At 55.3% G+C, this 19,795-nt stretch overlaps 1 protein-coding gene across 3 annotated transcripts; it reads right to left on the minus strand.

The window, feature by feature from the left end:
- Nucleotides 1–1,629: 1,629 nt before the first annotated feature.
- On the minus strand, nt 1,630–19,159 carry GMEB2 (glucocorticoid modulatory element binding protein 2). 3 transcript variants are annotated; one of them, XM_054081748.1, is made up of 10 exons: nt 19,059–19,159; nt 15,805–15,996; nt 11,860–11,957; nt 10,744–10,874; nt 8,924–9,027; nt 7,089–7,246; nt 5,363–5,434; nt 4,347–4,484; nt 3,719–3,841; nt 1,630–3,471 (listed from the first exon to the last, which is right to left on the minus strand). In XM_054081748.1, exons 2-10 carry the CDS (start codon nt 15,933–15,935, stop codon nt 2,825–2,827), a joined length of 1,602 nt encoding a protein of 533 aa, XP_053937723.1. In that variant the 5' UTR covers nt 15,936–15,996; nt 19,059–19,159; the 3' UTR covers nt 1,630–2,824. The 3 variants fall into 3 exon arrangements, with proteins under 3 accessions (XP_053937723.1, XP_053937722.1, XP_009560950.2); XM_054081747.1 differs by lacking the exon at nt 19,059–19,159 and adding an exon at nt 16,452–16,876; XM_009562655.2 differs by lacking the exon at nt 19,059–19,159 and adding an exon at nt 16,452–16,875 and having other exon boundaries at nt 10,744–10,871.
- Nucleotides 19,160–19,795: the final 636 nt, after the last annotated feature.

The following is a 19,795-nucleotide window of genomic DNA, read 5'->3' on the forward strand; positions in this document are numbered from 1 at the left end:
CCAGCTGCTCTCCGCAGAGCGGGGACACACCAGGGGCTCCACAACCCTAGGAACTGTTGCCTTGCAGAGCAAAGTACAGCCACGCAAGGAATGCTTTGCCCGAGAAGCAATCTGTGGGGCAGGTGAAGGTGTGTGGAGGTAGGTAAGAGCTGCTGCCTCGTGCCTGCTCTGCCCCAGCACTTGCTACCCACTGCCACGTCCATCAATGTGGAGATGCTGCAAACACTGTCCCCACCCCACACTCAGATGCCACCTCACAGATACCCTTGAGGAGAAGACAGGAGGCCCCTCCAGCCATGCCCCTTCAACCTGGCCCTCCCCTCTCTTCCTGCAGTCCCTGGATAACCTGGATGGGTTTGTCCAATGCAGAGAGGTCTGGTGCAGGGCACTGAGTTCACAGCCCTCGAGGGCTGCACAAACGCACCAACGCGTTCCAGCTCCCAGCACTGCTATGGGAAGGTGTCCCTGTGGCCAGAGCGAACTTTACTCACTGTCACAGCACGGGAACAGGGGGCTTTGGACTGGAAACACCACCTCAGGTCCAGCTCAGCAATGCTGCCCATGCTGGAAAGGCAGGAAGAGGTTCACGGTCATCACACCTTTATATTTCCTTGGTCTGACACACTAATGCTGTCCCGAGTACAGAGACTGCAAAGAAGAAAAGGCTGTGATATCTTAACAGCCAGCAGCCTGGAAGGGAAAAGCGTCCCATTAGGCACAACTCCTGCTAATCAGCTGTGGCCCCAGGTTCAGGCTCAGCCAAAACGAAATAGAACCTAATGCTTTAGAGGAATAAATCACTTTTCCTCCTGATGGCATGTCACATGTCATAACTCTTCTAGATACAGCTCTAGGAGCTGGTGGTTATCAGCGCTGGGTGCAGCCGACTCTGCCCCAGCTGCCCCATGGATGATTAGACTTTGGAGCACATTCCAGGCTCTGCCAGCCCTGCCCACACCAGAGACAGACCAGCTCTGCACAGCACCCCAAAAAGCACTCAACTCAGCTTCATAACCCAGTGCTTTTCTAAGTCAAACCTGGTGCTCTATTAGGATGTTATGGGCAGCATGGCAGCGGGTGCCCAGTGCCGAGTTTGCTGCCAGTATCAGAGGTGGAGACAGCATTGAGTGCCAAGAGCAAAGCTATGTGTTCAGCGACAGCCTTGCCACCTCCTCACCCTCCTCGCACCATTCCAGGATGCGGCCCTGCCACCCCCCACCCTCTCCGCACCATTCCAGGATGCAGATTTCAGCAGAGGCACAGCTGCAAAGAGTTTTTTCACGGGACGATGCTGCATCCACTCACAGTGAAATCTAAGATGAAAGGTGGAAAAATAACACAAAGTGATCCCAAACATCCCTGAACGAGAGCAGATGTGCACAGCCCAAGACAAACAAGTTTTTTTAAGACACCTAAACCACCTCCAGGCAGACACTGCTGCTTACTGCATCCACCGTGAGTTGGGGACACATAGGCTGGACCGGGGAGCGTTTGAGGCCTCCCCAACCCACAGTGGGTGTTCCTGTCCCAACCCAGCCCCACTTTGCAACCCTGGCTGTCACAACTGATGCAGCAATCCAATAAACCAGCAGCACTCTTTCAAAAAAAAAAAAAAATATTTATTAGCTCATTAAAGTGACCTGTTGTCGCTGCTGCTGCCAGACCAAGGTTGTAGAAACCTCAACACTTCAAGCACCCAACTCCTTCAAGCCAGAGACAATGTGAGCATCGCTGCAGCTCCGTGGCACGTGTGCCCCAGAAACAGGCAGCTGGGAGCCTCGCAGCGAGTTGAACAGAAGGGTTTCTGGGGGTTTGACCACCCCAGTAGAGAACGGCTGCTCAAACCCAGCAGGGAGGGAATGGCAGCGCCCGGCTCCTGTGGGATGAGGCACCTGGGGAGGTGCTGGGGATCGGGACCAGCCTGATCCCACACCAGGGTCACCCCACGTTACCAAGTGCAAACTCCTCGGAGCGCTCATCTCTCTGAACATTCAACTGTGCGTCTCTGTCTTACCTGCCTTATGGTGTGATCTCACAACCAAAGGGCTTTGCTTAAAAATCAATGCCTGCTTAAGAAAATCCCGAAGAATGGGAGAAAACTAGAAAAAGTCCCTAAATCCTCAGCAGTAACAGCTCCTCCTGGCCCCCTGGGCTTCTCTCTCCCCATTCCTGGACACCCCACCACGACCACTGCCACATGAGCTCCCGCTTGTTTCCACCACCCAGAACCAGCAATCACACGCAGAAGCCGAGCTCATGAGGCTTGCAGCCTCGCTGCTGTACGGAGCCTCTTCCCGCTCTCGATGACCGCATGCAGCCCACGGACAGCCCCACTCCCTCCCCAGAGGCCCCCGGGATAGGGAGCTCTGGCTCCCTGACATCTCCCAGCAGTTCACTCCCTTGGCAGCCAGATCGGCGCCTGCTCAGCACTTCGCCTGCTTCCCCTTCCACTACTGCCTTCACCTCCCTGCCCTGTGCTGCTGCACCTGCCCTCTCTTCCAACGGCCGCTTCTCCAGCTACGCCTGCAGACAAGGCAGGAATAACTATTCCAAGAGAACAGGGAGGAAAGTTTTATAAAAAAATAAGCTTTTTTTTTTTTGTTCTTCTCTCCTCCAAACAGGGCAGGGCATTTTTGCCTTTCCCTTCTCCAGGTCTTTCCTCCCTCTCCTTCCCTCTGACCTGAGCCTTATTACAGACCCGAGTGGCTCCGAGTCATTAACCTGTGCCCCTCGTTACACCGCTCCTCTTCCCACAGCATGGCCAGAGAAAAGGCAGTTCCACCCAGAGCGGCACGGCCAGCGTCCCTCCAGGCAAGCCCCCCTTTCACTTCTGCTCTGCCTCGTCGGCCACTGCAGTCACCTCGATGGCAGCGGCAGCGTGCTCGTCCCCGGTGGCTTCGGTGGCACCAGATGGGACAGTCACAACTGTGCTCCCGCCAGGAGCCATTTGAGTCACATTCTGGATGGTTGTGCCAAGTCCTGGCAGCGTCAACAGCTGGAAGGGGCTCACCACCTTCACGACTGTGCTGCCGTCCTGGACGGCAGCCGTGCTCAGCACCGTCAGGTTGGAAGCGTCCGGGTGGATCTCCACCGTGCCGGGGAAGGTGGAGCCGGCGGAAGCCAGTACCGTGTACCCTCCCAGCAGCGGGGAGGCCGGGGAACTGGCGGCGGGAGGCTGGGACGGGCTCTTCCCCAGCACCGAGGGCGGGAGGGTTGAGACCACCTTGCCAAGAGGGAGGGTGGTGAGCTGGGAGACGGGCACGCCGGGGGTGACAGCAAGCTGTGCCGGCTGGGACAGGACTTGGGAGGTGATGGCAGCTGGTCCGGAGGTGGCCCTGGTCAGCCGGGGACGTTTTAAAGGTGTGGGGACGGAGACGGGTGTGAGGGTCATCAGGACATTGTTGAGATGCTGTGATTTGTGCTTCAGCTCCTTTGCTCGCTTGCGGTGCTCATCACACTGTTGCTCCAGAGCTGGAGAGAGAGGAGGGTTGGCTCAGTCCCGCAACATGCTCCCAGGGACCACAGCGATGACTTGAGCAGCAGCAGCAGCCCCACCACGGCTGGTTTAGCAGCCAATCCCACCACAGCTGGTTCAGCGGCCAGTCCCACCACCGCTGGTTCAGCGTGCACCAGCTTTAACCCAAACACCTCTTTCTTACACAGAAAGCAAACGTTCTGGCAGCGACGGCCAGAGCACCGGCGTGCCCCAAGGACATACCTGCCAAATCCCGCGTGTACTGCTCCCTCGAGCGATCCATCTGACATTTGTGGCTGGCCAGGACTTTTTTGACCAGATCCAGCATTCCAAAGTTCTGGACTACGTTGTTGAGTAAAACAGCATCTTAAAAACAAGACATAGATCTTTGAGGAAAATAGAATTCCCCAAACAAATTGTTTAGGGCTTGGTAAAAAGCCATATGCAGCAAACACACTCAAAATCCGTGGGAGGGCCACATAAGAGGCTGGGGAAGAGGAGAAGACAGGAGAAGTCATGAGAAAGTCCAAGAGGTCACTAGCATGCAAACAATCGTCTCCTGCTTAGTAGGGGTGACAACAAAACTGCTGGCATGGTAGCTGGTTGCTGCAACATTATTTCGATGGCCTAAATTCCACCTCAGCTCCCAAGTCAAGCATTTGTCCGTCCCCAGCAGATAAGAAGGCCCAAGCACAGGGAGCTGGGGAACTGAGGCCATCTGAAGTGTCAAACACCTAGCTGGGTGCAGCCAGACATCGGATTTAGTTATAGTGAACTATGCCCCTACAGTGCCACCAGATATCCTTAAGGCGAAAAAATCTTCACAAGCCCCTTCTTGAGATGGCCCTGAGGCCTGTGCCCAGGTCCTTACCCCCGAGCTGCAGCGGGGGATCCTGCGCTCGCTGCTGCAAGCCCTTCATGGTCTCCACTAGCTCCTGGTGGAACTCTTGGATGACTTCCTCCAGGAGACCTGTGTCCTTCAGGCTTCGCCAGAAAGCGAAGGTGTCATCTGGAAAAAGAGAAAGCAAGAGAAAACCTCAAAATCCTTGGAGGGGGTTTTAACTGCCACCCACTTTGCATTTCCTCCCCAGCTCCTGCTAGGGTGAAGCCCTGCCAGGCTGTAGGTGCAGGGTGCTGGGGCAAAGCCCAGCCCAAGTGTGCACCCTGGGCAGCTGGAAAAGGATGTTTTCCCCATCCTCTGTCACACGAACAGGACACCAATGCTATAGAAAAGCCCCTTGCTCAAAGCACAGCAGAGGAGCAAGAATGATTCAAGACCCTCTGATTTTTTCCTTCCCTAGAGCCACACTGAGCACTGGACCCTCACTTTGGCATAGAATCATAGAATAAATCACAGGTTTGGGTTGGAAGGGACCTCAAAGCCCATCCAGTCCCACCCCCTGCCATGGGCAGGGACATCTCCCACTGGATCAGGTTGCTTCAAGCCCCATCCAGCCTGGCCTTGAACACCTCCAGGGATGGGGCAGCCACCACTGCTCTGGGCAACCTGGGCCAGGGCCTCCCCACTCTTAGAGCAAAACATTTCCCCTCCCTCACCCTGCTTTGGATGCAGCCCAGGGCACAGCCGGCTTCTGGGCTGCAAGCACCCAGCTCATGTGGAGCTTCTCACCCACCATTTTTTTGGTGGACATCGTAATGCTTTGAAAGCATCACCCCAAGATGATGCTGCAGTCAAACCACATGCAGGCAAGATATAACGCAGCACTACATGCCAGTAAACAGCAAGCAAATAATCCCAGCTGAGACTCAAGCAGGGCTGCCCCACAAGGAGGGTCCTGCCCCTCATCCCTGCTGTTGCCCTCTTTCCCTACATCTCCTCCACCCCCGGCTCCCGATGTGCTAAGCCTGGCAGATCCTAGGCCGTACCTCCGATGCTGGTGCTCCAGTCACTGGTATCCTCACACGTTTCTATGGTAATCGTCGCCGGGGATCCGTTCACTGCAACCAATAGCAAGAAAGAAAAGAAAAAAAAAAAACCCCAAATCCTGATTTTTCTCTGTATTTTTCACTGGCTGTTTCTGAGGGAAGTGCTCTCGCTGCCTCTCTGACTTCTTTGTATTGCGTTTTATTTGAATGTAGCTCTCAAAGCTGAGCAGAGAGACACTCAAGCAGATGGGGAAGCCGCCAATGGTTGCTGTGCCAGCAGTATTTACTCTTCCACAGCGGATTGCAGCGCCCCAGGGATCAGTCACACAACCCTTGCACAAGGACACATGCCCAAGAGCAGCATTTCACTCTCCTTTATCCCCACATACACACCAGTATTGCTCAGGGCAAAAGTCAAACAGATTTGGTCTTTTTGGCAACCCTTTTTTTCCCAGCTCACAGTTTCCAGGACTGGAATGGCTGAAGGGTTTCTAAAGCCTCGAAGGGGAGAGCATTGCCCCCAGCTGCGCAGGGACGCAGGGAGGCTCCCTCTCTCCCTCCAGCTCTGTCAGATCTCAGTGGTTTTGTTAAGTTAGAGCTGGGGAACAGCCATCATACCATGTGCACGAGCGGGATGAACAGGAATCCAGCCAGAGATTCGCAGAGCATTTGTAACGCTCAGCCACTGCCTTTAAATCTAACTACTCTGCTCCTTTACTCTGCATCTTCAGGGCTCTGGTTACTCCAGCACAGCCCAGCGACATGGGAAGTGTCTCCCCACGAGTGAGCAGATGTCCCCGTTTAACAGGAGGGCTCAGGACAGGCTGCAACATATCAGCATTGCCTTCCCCACTGCAGCCCCGGGCTGTGCTGCCAACGGTGCTGTGCAGAGTCGACCAAGGAGTTCACCCTGTCCTTGCTCTGGCCCCACGCTCCATCAGCTTGGAGTGTGGGGCTCTCTACAGGGGCTGGAGAGTGTGTTCTCATCTTCTTAACTCTCAGGAGCAAAAAAAAGTTATAAAACATAGAAGTGCTTAGAAATAAGAAAGCTTTCTAACAAAACAGTTGCATATAATTACAGGTCAAATTCAGTTTAGGGCTACAGCTGTGGCCACAGCTCCATTTAAATCCAGTTTTATAAGCCACATGCATGACTGCAAGTAAAAGTCTGTTGTGTCCACTGGTTCTCTTTAATCTTTCATCAGTCAAAGCCCATAATAATTCAGCCAGGGATTCCTAAGTGAAAAACCTTAAATTATTGTGGAAGAAACCAGGTTAGAGCTGGGGGGAGGAGGGATTCCTATCCTGGCACCTCGTGCAGCAGAAGCTGATCCCTGCCCTGTGGACACAGCGCGTGACCAGCAGTGAGGACAGAAGGGGACTTCATCGAGCAGTGACTCCTGTTTTCTTACAGCTTAACTGCAGCCTTCTGCTTCAGCTGCACAGTTTAGGGGGATGCAGGAGGCCAGAAGGTTGGCTCTTCGGGCCGTGCAGTGTGTCACAGAGCAACCAGGTGAGTTACTGCTCTAACAGCACCTCTGTCTCACTCTGCTACAGGGTCTGTCTCACTCTGCTCTCTCTGCACTACAGCAGAGAGAGAAAACAGAGGGTAAAACAACCCACAAAGCAAGAGTAGCAACCAGAAGGGGTGTTGGTTACATGGCATTCATTATGCGTTAATGCTTCCAAGGCCAGTGTTCAGGCTGTAAGGAGTGGCTGGACGTACCATCCGCAGAAGCGGGAGTGAGAGGGATGTACTCTGTCGACGTCTGGCTGGTCAGGGACACCCTGGCTCCTGTCAGGTCGATCTTGGTGCTTCGGCAGGTGTTGGAACAGACCTTGGTGTGCTGGTAGAAATCCAGCTCTCCCGAGTCCATGATCTTCCTATAAGGGAAGGAGCAACCACAGGGATACGCAGGTCAGCAGGAGCCAAGACACAGCTCCTGGCAGCCCTCGCCCCCAAGCTTTTCCAAGTTCCTGATGAAAAGCAAAAGCCAGGAGAGCAGGCAGAGGCAGTGGTCTGAATTTCCCTCCATGAGCCCCCCTGTGCCCTTATCATAGAGGCAGCATTAACTAAGAGTTAATAAAAACAGTGCCCACATCCCTGTACTGGCCACATGCACAAAGCCAACAACTACGCAATACTTCGGGTGGGGGGCTAAAGCATTTTGAGAGGCTGGCATGGGGAGCAAAAAGCCCATCAAGCACATTGTGCTGTAGCTGTGGTAAAGAGCTGGATCACATTTGGTTTCTGACTGCTTCCCCATCACATCCTGCATCTTCCCGCCGGACCAACCGGCACTAGGAGTTTCTTCAGACCCCTCAAACCTCCAGGAACCCATCAACCCCTCTGAGCAGGCTCTTCTGCACGGGGGTCTGTAATTTTACCTAGGAACCCCCACTGGGTCTGATGAACTCCTGGTTAGTTTAGACAGGAGGAGGGATGAGAAGGGAAGGTCCATTCTGGTCCCACCAGCATCTTCCCCCTGCGTGCCTGCAGCTCCTAGAAGGGCTAGCTCAAGTATCAGTCCAGGGATGAATCAGAAAGAAGTCTCTTCCTTCCCTTTTTGACTCCTGTTTTGGCTCCTCTCTTTTGCCTTCCTTCCCTTTTTGACACTCATAAAAAGAGCTGGGACATTACCCTGTTTATAAACTAAACCAAGGTCTCTCAGCTTAAGCAAAGGAGGTTGCAACATTGGCAGATGTGACCTTCCCAGCCTCATTAAATTGTCTCCAAAGCATCCCCAGGCTTTGCTGGCCAACAACAACCCGAGCTTCCCAAGACTTGTTCCCAGGAGCTGCTGTACTTGCCTTCACACATCCCTTGGAAAGTGTTTTTTCCTTGGAAGACCTGCCTTGCTGAAGTCTAAGCCTATTATGCAAAACCTAGGTGGTGCAAAAGCTGCTTAGAAGGAAAATGGGAGACGCCTGCATCGAGGCAGAAGAATACAGGCAATGTCACCCTGTCAGGAGTACAAACCCACTGACAGTTCCCGAGGAAAGAGGGGATGAGTTTTTATCCTGCCTCCAGGCAGAGACAGACTGTAATTAAATTACAGTCTCAGGCTGGTGTTCAGGAAGGCCATAGAATTAAATTACTGTAGTTAAGACTACAGAAGAGAAATGCCTGCATAAATAAGGTTTAAATAAGTCCTTGGCAGTTAAAAACAGTGATAGAAAGCAGACGTGCTGCAACTGGAGCATCAGCTCATGACCAGGCTTCCCTCTGGTGGGTCCCAGCAAGAACCCACAGCCAGCACCACCCAACCACTGCTGGCCATTCTAATTTTCAAAGACCTTATGCCAGCTGGGAACTGTGTGGTTCAAGCCCTAAAATGACTAGGGAAGCCTTTCTTGTCCCAAATTATTCCCTAGGCACAAGGATGAAGCAAAGCCATTGGACAAACCACATAGGGGGTAGGCTGTCAAGACAAAATTCAGTGGCACATTTGGTGTCAGCAGTGAAACAGACGTGCTAAAGGCTCTGTCCCACCCCACCGTTATTCCCCAGGAAGAAGGAGTGTCTTCTTGTTGCTCTGTGACACAAATGAAGCAACTCACCGGAGCATGATCCCATTCATCCGGATTGCCCGCTTCCAATCCTTCAGGGTCGACTTGCCCGCCAAATGGACAAACTCCTTGGGGCTAATTAGGTGATCGTCAAACTGCGAGACGCAGAAGTATGACATCAGTAGAACAAGCCATAAAATAACAAAAAGCAAACCCTGCGAGCACGATTCCAAGGCAGAGCCAGGCTGCCCAAGTGGCATTTCCTGGTGCCCAGCAGTGGAGCTGCATCCCAGCCAAAACGTGCTTGTAAATCACAGCACCAGCACAGATGGCCAACACGCACTTCCCCACCTTAGAGAACATTGACCAAGTTAAAATTAAAGCTGAATACTGATTTGTGCATGGTTTGTTAAGATCTGCCCAAAGCCAAGGGTCTAGGGGTGCATACAGTACAGAGGAGTTTGCCAAATGCCCAGCCCAGGCAGGACAGCTGCATCCAGGATGGAAAGGGGCTCCAGGAAAGCTGGGGAGGGGCTCTTGATCAGGGAGGGCAGGAACAGGATGAGGGGGAACAGTTTTCAACTGAAAGAGGGGAAATTGAGATGAGATCTTAGGGAGAACTGTTTTCCTGTGTGGATGGGGAGGCCCTGGCCCAGGTTGCCCAGAGCAGTGGTGGCTGCCCCATCCCTGGAGGTGTTCAAGGCCAGGTTGGATGAGGCTTGGAACAACCTGATCCAGTTGGAGGTGTCCCTGCACATGGCAGGGAGTGGAACTGGATGATATTCAAGTACCATTCCATGATTCTATCAATAAACACCAGAGCTTGTGCAAGGCGTTATTACCAGCAGTGAGCGGCTCGTGGTCCACAAGCTCACGAGCACTGGTGACATTTGGGCCCATGGCCACACTGTGCCCCAGGCAAGCAAGGGAAGGAGCAACATGATTGGTCTTTGACCTCCTGCCACTGAGCCCAGCCCTCAATACCAGTGAAACCTCTGGCCTCTCGCAGTCCACACGCACTCCTACCAAATGTGGCACATGTTATACCAGCAGCCAGCTCTTCTCCCTTCTTTTATTGCCCTCCACACCCAGCTGTGACTCAACCCATGAGCTGACCTAGAAGCAATGTGCAGAATAAGGCAGTCCTCCATAGAGCTGCCTCACAGACCATCAGAGAAAGCACTTCCCGAGTCCAGGTCTCCTCTTTTCAATGCCCATGTTGACCAACAGAGAGCTCACTCACCAAAACTCTATGAGAAGCTGCTTCTCTGAACAAGTTCACGGGCTTGGGTAGAGAGAGAAGACCGATTTTAGGCAGCAGCATTACCTGCGGCAGGACCTGCCCTCTGCTTCAGGGATGGAAAAGACCATTTCTCCTAGGAAGGGAAAGGACCATCCTTTGGAAAGCCCTCTTGCCACAGAGCTCAGAGGAGCCCTTCCCTCAGCAGGGTATTGTTTAGTCTGCATGCAAATGTCCATGATGGTTTACAACAGCATCACTGAATGTGTGTTCCTGAGCTCATGCAAACATTAACCATGAGTTATCCAGGACACAGCAGAAGCTCTTCAGCAGGTCCCAAACCAATAAACTTCAACAACTCCCGTTTCAAACTGAGCAGACACTGGAAGTGCCCAAATATCTCAAACTCTTCAATAATACAGTTAAATTGAGGCAGCATCTCCTCAGCCAGCACAGCTCAACTTGGCCAAGAAGACAAACATCAGGTAGCACAGCACCAAGAAGCTTCCTCCTCTGCCATCACAGTGTGGTTCTGATGCAAAGCAGCGTACCAAAGGTCATCAAAACCAGGGGAGCCTGCAGCGTGGACAAAGGAAGGCACGAGTTCCACCTCAGGGACCTTCGCTCTCACCTGTACACACTTCACGTTGATCCCAGGGCACACAAACTTTCTCCAGATGAGGTTGGCTTTGCTGTCTCCACAGGTGATGGGGTAGACAATCTCTGCCTCCAAACTGTCCTCGTCTTCAGCCATCTTCACTTCTCACAGGGAACAGAGGAAGGGACAGACCAAAAAGAAACGTGAGTCACAGTTCCCATTCACCACCCAGACGTACACAGGGATAAAGCAGTTTTGAAGCTCAGAGTTAAAAACACATGTAGATGATGTGTGGTGGGGTTTGTGGCCACCATTCACTGCACTTGGCTACTAAAGCATACAACCATGTAGATTTCTCAGGCAAAACAGCACAGGCAGGTTTATACCAATCGAGCTGCAGCTGAGTGCGTGAGATCAGTGGCCAGGGCTTAAAAAATTCAATTATTGATAAAAGAAAAGGAAGGAAAATGTTTGGGTAATTATACATTGACTTGTGGTTTTAGAGCAAAACTGTTCTTAAGGCAACTCCAGCCCCACTGGTCCCAGTCTATGCTCGCTAAATTCACTTTTACCAATGACCAAAGCCTGCGAGTTTGCTGCAAAACTAACGCCCTGTCGCAAGCTGGAAGGACAGGAGCCGGTGTGGCTGGACACAAGGACTCATCCTGCACCAGGAGAGGGCAGCAGCAGCCCAGCCAGCAGCCACCGAGCCCCTGCAGCTCCCAGCGATCCTGCGGAGGGCATCCTTGAGGTCCCCCGGGGAGAGCATCCATGGGAGAAGTACAGCTGGGGTCCCCTGGGAGAACATCCACAGATGCTGGGGAAAGCATCCCTGGGGGCCCCCAGGAAAAGATCCCCAAATCCTGGGGACAGCATCTCTAGGGTCCCCCGGGACAGCATCCATGGATGCTGGGGAGAGCATCCTTGGGGTTCCCTGGGAGAGCATCCACAGATGGTGGTGAGAGCATTCCCGGTACCCTGTCAGAATGTTCCTGGGATCCCCCAGGAGAGCATATCTGGATGCCTCCCCAGCAGCAGCTGGTGGCTCTGCTGGACCCCCTCAGCTGGCACCAGCACCGAGTTGTGCCACACTGGAGAGGTGGCGCCAGCAGGGCACAACGAGGGGGCTACGGCACGGGCTGAACCTACCTAGAACTGCTTCCTTCAGATGCGTGGAGGCTGTAAAGGCAGCAGCAGCCGCTGCAGCTGCATTTTCGGTCTCCAGCGTATCTTCGTTTATGTCCCCGCTAGTAAGAGAAACAGAGAGGCAGAGTTAAGCCACATGGATGTGCCACCCCCAAACCCGATGCCCCATGGAGACACTGCTTCAAAAGTCACTGAGACTACGCCTTCCCATAAGAGCTAAAAGTCAGCTCTGGTTTTGAGTGGCTCAGCTCTGGTTTTCTGTATGGAGATGAAGAGCCCCGCAGCAGGCGGGCAGCATTGCTGCCAGCAGTCCAGCCAGCCCTGCCTTGCTTCCCTTTGAATCCCAGCTCTGTGGAGCTGCCTCCAGCGCAGCCCGTACTGGGGAGCTGGCATGGAGGGATGCTGTCAGCACAGCCCCTCAGAAGTCACTGCCAGCCTCTGGCAGCTTTGCCCAAGAAGAATTCCCCAGGAAAAACATGTGCAAAACACGCTGCTGCTGTCTGGACAATGGAGATGCTGCAGATGCTCCCAGCAGTAGGACCTCAAGGAGCTGCACATGTACTCTAAAAGAGTTTGACAAACCTTAACAGCAGATCCATGAGCAGAGACAACATAACATGAGCTACAGACTGTCTGGATCTGATCTCCGAGCCTCTGACCATTCAATATACTCATCATACTAACTAACGGCTGGCTATCCGACTGCTTTTATCATCTCCACCCCGAACATCTCCGGCTTCCCTTAGTCTCCGACGGAGACACACAGATGGCCCTGCACAGCATCCACACCCTCCCTGTTTGCCTGTTCCAGCTCTCGCTGCAGCCTACAAAGCCCCAAGTCCCACTAATGAGCTTCAGGGCATGCTCAGACAGGAAAGGCATCGAGGGCTGGGATCCAGGACACAGGCTGTGAGGGTCCTGTGTGAGGGAGGGAGCCCACGCTGGTACCCTTATGGATACGACCTCTGCATCACAGCCAGCTGTCAGCTTAGACCATTCCTCATGGGTTATAAGATATGTGTTTGGTTTTGTTGTTGAAGATGGGGAGATTGAGATGAGATCTTAGGGAGAAATGTTTTCCTGTGTGGGTGGGGAGGCCCTGGTCCAGGTTGCCCAGAGCAGTGGTGACTGCCTCATCCCTGGAGGTGTTCAAGACCAGGCTGGATGGGCCTTGAGCAACCTGATCCAGTGGGAGGTGTCCCTGCTTGTGGCAGGGGGTTGGAACTGGATGGGCTTTGAGGTCCCTTCCAACCCAAACCATGCCATGACTCTGTGATTTTATGTCTAATTAATTATCCAAGCTTGCTAGACCTCTTCAGGGTCCTGCAGGAGCAGGGAAACAATGGTTAACTTTCCAGATACTTTCTAAGGGAGACTGTAACAAGAAAACCTGAAACTTGTCCTCGTTTCATACCACGGATGGATTAGAAGAATGGCCCCAGTGACTCGCTGGCAACCACATTTCCCAGCCATGGTGCCACGGGGACAAGCAAATTCAAGAGCAACTGGTTTTTCCATCCTGGCCCCCTAACACACAGCTCCGGGGTGGAATTGCAGCTTCAAAGCATTCCTCCCCGTGCCAGCTACGGGGCAGGTACAGATCCAATCGGACGCAGCCCCGAGATAAGGGAACTAGAGTGGGCGGCAGCTCAGCCTCACCCAGTAACTGGGGAGATGCTGCTTCAGAGCGGTGGGAGGCGAGGGCAGCCCCAGCTGTGGAAGAAAGGCACGGCAGGATGGCATGCTGCCTCTGTGGCTCACAGCAACCAGATCCCTGAGGGAAAGGGGATGGATAATGCAAAAGGGCTCACAAAGGTAAACTCAAAGCGAACGCATTTGCACAGAGATGAAATTACACAAGTGACTGTGACACAAGAAAAAGGGAGGAATTGTAAACAGGATTTTCTGCACCAGTTTCCTGCCTGGTTCTTACATTTCTCCAGATGCAGCCACAGAAAAGCCTTCGATATCCCTCCTGCAGGGCTGCGAGAGGCAGCAACCACTCCCACCGTGCCAAGCCCACACCCCACAGCCCTGACCCTGATCTGCCTCCACCCACCACTAGCCCAAAACCTCCACTGACTTGTCAGGAAGAAACACTCCAGCAGAAAGCCAGCAGCTGGAACGGAGCTTCCTCCAGGACTCCATTGCATCCACACCGCTCCAAATAACAACTGAGAGGTATTACTGCATTGGGAGAAGTAGCACAGCCCACATCTTAAACCCCATCCTCCAAAGAAAAAGAAGCAAAAGCAACTCTGACAGCTAGAATGAAAAATCCAAGCAACTCAAGTCTGTGTCCACCATGGAGATGGAGACAACCACAAACAAGGTGAGTTCCTCCACACTGCCTCCCATCCTGCTCCGGAGGAACAGCCTGAGGCTGATGCAGGAGCAGGAATGAATTCCAACACCATCCAAGCCCCAGCAGCACATCCCAAAGCCAGTCTTGCCTTTGCCAGTTGCCATGACGAAGCCAGGGGAGCACGGCTCTCATCTTCCTCCCTGGAGGATCCATAAACCAGATGGGAGGAAGAGAAGAGAGTGTGTACTGATAAAGCAGAGGGATTGTGTCCCTCTTTCTCCTCTGCTCCACCCTCACGTGGAAACTTGAGAGAGATATATCTCCTCCAGAAACCTGCACTGAGGATGCTGATCAGCAAGATAGGCACCTCTCCACCACCAAGGGAGCCACTGTGCACCAGAAAGCAAGAGGAGCAAAGCCTTTCTTCCCTGCCACCACCTGCTCTCTTTTGGGAATGGAAAAGGCTCTTGGAAGCAGTTGCAGACCCAGGATACAGAGGAGGAGCCGGGCAACTCCCGCCTGTGGGGTCCCTGCTGCCTCTCCCCATTCCCCCAGTTCATCCGTTAATGAGTTTTACACTCATTAAAGCAGAACAAGTGGGAACGGCACCCACACTCTAACATTAAAGCTGTGTCCTGCCCAACACAGGAACAGCGGGACATATTTAGGGACAGGAGAAAAATGCGTTGTGTGGAGAGCAATAACCAGCTGCTCGCTATCCACTTATTTCAGGTGCGGGGACTTCTAGATCAGACAAACCTGCCCAGATCCAGCTTCACCCAGGAATCTGGATTTTCTACTCATTGAAGAGCAAGGCACTAAAACACCTCTGGATTCTCGGCACCATCCCACGAAAGACTGGAGAGAAATAAAGCAAAAAGCCCACTACTCTATGGGCTTGAAGGTACCAGCCAGACACTTTGGCTGTGGAAGCAAGGACAGGACCATCCTGCAGCTGAACAGACCAGACCTGAACAGGCTGCAGCCCTGAGTCAGAAATGCCAACAGGAAAGGCAGAAATTGGGCAAAGCAGCAGCACTTCTTTAAAGATCAGACCTATTCACTCTGGGTTTTGAGCTCAGTGCTGCCGCCCTGTCTCCTGTCACCAGCAGCGGAGGATCCTGCAGAGCTCTGCCAAAAAACACAGCCCTGATCCTGCCTTGGGAAGGGGAGCCCAGCTACACCGCAAGCTGCTCATGGAGACCCATCCTGGAGGGACGCAGCTTAGTGAAGCAAACAGCAGGAGAACACGGATTTAGCTATCAGTGTCCTGTTCCAACCGGATTTGTGCCCATTCCATCACCTCCATGCCTTCAGAAAAGACATTTTGGGTTGTTTGGGGGCTTTTTGCCCTTTCTTGTTTTATCCAAACCAAATTGTTGCATTGCTTTATATTCCAGGCAACTCATCTTTAACAGACAGAGCGGATCCTGCTGTGTAAGCTCGGAGCAGTAAAGCCCACAGCCCCAGGGGCGTCAGCGAGGACCTAATGAGGAACTGCAGATGGTCCAGATGTCACTAAGCTCCTCGCAAAGAGAAGTGGCATAGGGACAAAAAGAGGGTGATTAAATACACCTCGACTATGACCACAGCTGGGAGGTTTCCAGCTCATCCCCTCGGTGTCCACCAACCCCGTCTCTTACCCATGCTGGGACAGGTTGGTGGTGACCAGCACTGTCTTCACCTCCTCCATGCCAGCTCCATCCACCGCGCCGTCAGGTGTCGTCACCACCACCACCTCCTCCATGTGAACGCTGACGTCCGGAGTCGCCATCCTGGGGCGGGAGCAGGCAGCAATGGGCAGCCAGGAGGAAGAGCCCTCAGTCACCGGCTGCCTGCAGAGAAATGAGAAGCACCATGTCAGAAGGTCTCCCTGCTAAATTCAGTTGTGGAAAAACCAAGGGAGCAAGGAGACTTCAAGGAATTCACATTCCTAAGGAGAAGAGGATCAGCAAATCTCCATCTCAAGAGGAGGGATGAGGAGAGGAACCCACCACAGGCTCTGCAGGCTGGGTGAGGGTGATGGGCATGGAAGGAGATGGGAAAGGACTGGGATGGAGGTCGCAAGGGGCAGAGCGAGGGAGAAGATGGGGAGCAAAAAAATGGGACTGGTATTCCCCAAACACTGTCACGACAGGTTGAAGGTGCAATTCCAAATATATTTCAAACTACTTCTGAGGATTCACGCTGCTGGAGGAGCTCATCACTGCCTCCTCCAAAGTCACACTTGAAAAATCCAACTAAAAAAGCCCTTCCACACTGCAGAAACCAAGTGACATCATCAGCTTACCAACGGAGGGGACTGTCCAGCTCTGCTCCACACTGGGGTGGCCTCACCTGGAGCACCGGGTGCAGTTTAGGCACCAAAGGACAAAAGGGATCTAAAGCAGCTGGAGAACATCCAGAGGAGAGCATGGAGTGAAGGGGAAGCACGTGAGGAGCAGCTGAAGTCATGGAACCATAGAATCACTTGGTTGGAACAGACCTTTGAGATCGTCAAGTCCAACTGTCCCTGTCCATTCCTGAGCACCTCATCTGCCCCTCTTTTAAACCCCTTCAGGGACGGGGACTCCACCACCTCCCTGGGCTGCCTCTGCCAGGGCTGAGAACCCTTTTGGTGAGGAAATTTCTCGTGCTGTCCAATCTGACCATGCCCTGGTGCAACTTGAGGCCATTTCCTCTCATCTCATCACCTGTCACTTGGGAGAAGAGCCCAGCACCCACCTCACCACAACCTCCCTCCAGGCAGCATCACTGGGTCCCTCCAGCCTGGAGAAGGGGAGACCACACAGGAGTCCAGGAGATGCACAGGAGGGGAGGGGGGGTCCATGGGGGTGGGGGGCATCACAGAGGGGTCAGGGGGGTGCCTGGGCTGGGAGCACAGGAGTGTTCAGTGGGGAATTGCAAGGGGGTGTTTTGGAGGGGCACAGGGTGTTGAGAGAGGGGTTACACATGGATGGGGGGGTTATGGGGGGGCTGCACAGGGGGGCAAAGAGGTCTGGGAGGGGAGGGACCATGGGGGTCTGCAAGGGGAGTTGTGGGGGGTGGCATAGGGGTTGGGAGGTTTATATGGGGGTGTTGGGGCGATTGCACAGGGGTCAGGGGTGCACAGGGGCCTTGGGGGGTGCACGGGGGTGTTGCGGGGCAAATGTAGGGGTATTTGGGGGGGATTGCAGGGGTGTTTGGGGGCGTTCCATGGGGGGGGCTGGGGGGATTGCATGTGGGGGTTTGAGGGGAGGATGGAAGGGAGGTTTGGGGAGGTGTATGGGAGGTTGGGAGGGAGTGTTGGGGGGTGATTGCATGGAGGTTTTGGCGGGAGGATTGCAGGTGGGTGTTCTGTGGGGGTGTTGGGGGGAGACTGAAGGAGGATTTCGGGGTCGTGTATGGGGGTGTTGGGGTGCATGCGGGGCTTTGGGGGGTGCAGGGCTCTTCGGGGAGGTGTTTGGGGGGTGCACAGGGATGTCGGGGTGCAGGGGTGTTAAGAGGGGGTGCACGGGAGTCTTAAGGGGGGAGTGTTAAGGGGAGGGGTTGGGGGGGCTGTATGGGGAGGCTGGGGCAGGTGCAGGGATGTTAGGGGGCACATGGGAAGCTTTGGGAGGTGTTAAGGGGGATTTGGGGATGTGCACAGGAGGCTTTGGGGCGTGCAGGCTAATTGGGGGCATGCAAAGGGATGTGGGGGTGCAGGGGTGTTAAGGGTGTGTTTGAGGAGGTGCAGGGGTGCTAAGGGAGGTGTTTGGAGGGGTGCATGGGGACGTTTGGGGGGTGGAGGGATGTTAAGGCAGGGTTAAGGGGGCGCACAGGAGGCTTTGGGGGGTGCAAGGGTGCTAAGAAGGGTGTTTGGAGGGGTGCATGGAAGACTTCAGGGGGTGTTAATGGGGGGCGTTAAGGGAGTGTTTGGGGAGGTGCAGGGGTGTAAAGCTGGGGTGCTGGGGGGTGCACGAGAGGCTGTGGGGGGTGTTATCGGGGTGTCTGGGAGGGTTGGGGTGCAGGGGTGTAAAGCTGGGGTGCTCGGGGGTTGCAGGAGAGGCTTTGGGGGGTGTTATGAGGTTGCTTGGGGGTGTTAAGGGGGTGTTTGGGGGTGCAGAGCTGCTAAGAGAGGTGTTTGGAGGAGTGCACGGAAGACTTCAGGGGCGTTAATGGGGGGCATTAAGGGGGTGTTTGGGGAGGTGCAGGGGTGTAAAGCTGAGGTGCTGGGGGACACATGAGAGGCTCTGGGGGTGTTATGGGGGTGTCTGGGGGGGTTGTGGAGGTGCAAGGGTGTTAAGGGGGGCTGCACAGGAGGCTCTGGAGGGTGTTGAGGGGTGTCTGGGGGGGTAGGGAGTGCAGGGGAGTGTTATGGGGCTGCTTGGGGGGTGAGGGAGAGGCTCTGGGGGGTGTTAAGGAGGGGGGTTAAGGGGGTGCAGGCATGTAAAGGGGGAATGCTTGGGGGGTGCAGGGGAGGCTCTGGTTGGTGTTATGGGGAGTGTTGAGGGAGGGTGCAGAGGAGGCTTTGCGGGCTGTTTGGGAGGGTGCAGGGGTGTAAAGCGAGGGTGTTGTGGGGGTGCAGGGGAAGCTCTGGGGGGTGTTATGGGGTGATAAAGGAGGCTGTTGAGGGGGTATTAGGGGGGTGCAGGGGTGCTAATAAGAGTGCTCGGGGGGGGTGCAGTGGCGGCTCTGGGGGTGCTATGGGGGTGCAGGGGATGCCCGGGGGGGGGTTGTTCCCGCCCCCCCGCGGTGCCGGCGGCGCGCGCGCTCCCGTGGACGAAGGAGGGGGGGGGGGCCGCGTGGGCGCGCGGGAAGGAGGGGGGAGGAGGAGGCGGAGGCGGGGGGGGGGGGGGGGGGCGGCCGGCGCCGTCTCCCGCCGTAACGTCCTGACGCTCCGCAGGGACCGCGCGGGGCGCGCCGGGGCCGCGCTTACCTGGGGCCGGGCCGAGGGGGTGCCGGTGCCCCGGCAGGGCGCTGCGGGGGGGCGGTGGGGGGGTGTGGCGGTGCCGGTGCCCCGGCGGGCGGCGCGGGGGAGGCGGGGGGGCGGCGGGCTCGGCGGGGCTCGGCCCCCCCCGCGCAGGCGCGCGGCGCGCGGGAGCGATTTGGCGCGGGCCCCGCGGCCGGGAAGGAGCGGCGCGCGCTGCGCATGCGCGGGGAGAGGCGCGGGGTTGGGGGGGGGGGGGGAAGCGGCGCGGGGGGCGCGAAGGCATGGAGGGGAGAGCCGGGGGAGAGGGGGGGGAAGAGTCCTGCGAGCACCCCGTGCGGGCTGTGTGTAACCAAACATGCCCTGCGTGTCCCCCGGGGTCCCCAATGTCCCCCATGTCCTGTGTGCCCCCCCACACCATGCCCTGCGTGCCCTCCCATGACCCCCCCAGGGTTCCTCCTGCCCCCCCCAGGGTCCTCCGTGCCTTGTGTCCGCACCAACCATGCCTTACGTGCCCCTCCGTGACTCCCCAAGGGTCCCACATGTCCGTCCCCCCCAGGGTGCCCTGTGTGCCTCCCCTGCCTCCTGGATCCCCCCCAGCCATGGCATGTATGCCCTCCCGTAGCCTCCCCAGGGTCACCCATGCACCCCGCCAGGGTCCCTCGTGGCCCCCCCCAAGGTCCCAAATATTCGTCATGCCCTGCGTGCCCCCATACCTCCTGTGTGTCCCCCAACCATGCCGTGCA

This window comes from Cuculus canorus, chromosome 16 (assembly GCF_017976375.1).
Source record: "Cuculus canorus isolate bCucCan1 chromosome 16, bCucCan1.pri, whole genome shotgun sequence".
Lineage (NCBI taxonomy): Eukaryota > Metazoa > Chordata > Aves > Cuculiformes > Cuculidae > Cuculus > Cuculus canorus.

Bases quoted from the DNA above. Each gene is read 5' to 3' on its own strand.
- GMEB2 (XM_054081747.1), bottom strand. From the start codon at position 16,615: ATGACTTCAGCTGCTCCTCACGTGCTTCCCCTTCACTCCATGCTCTCC. The intron at 10,875-11,859 runs GTAGGTTCAGCC...GTTCCCTGTGAG, and splicing joins TCTGAAGGAAGCAGTTCTAG to AAGTGAAGATGGCTGAAGAC. The intron at 4,485-5,362 runs GTACGGCCTAGG...CTCTTTTTCCAG, and splicing joins CTGGAGCACCAGCATCGGAG to ATGACACCTTCGCTTTCTGG.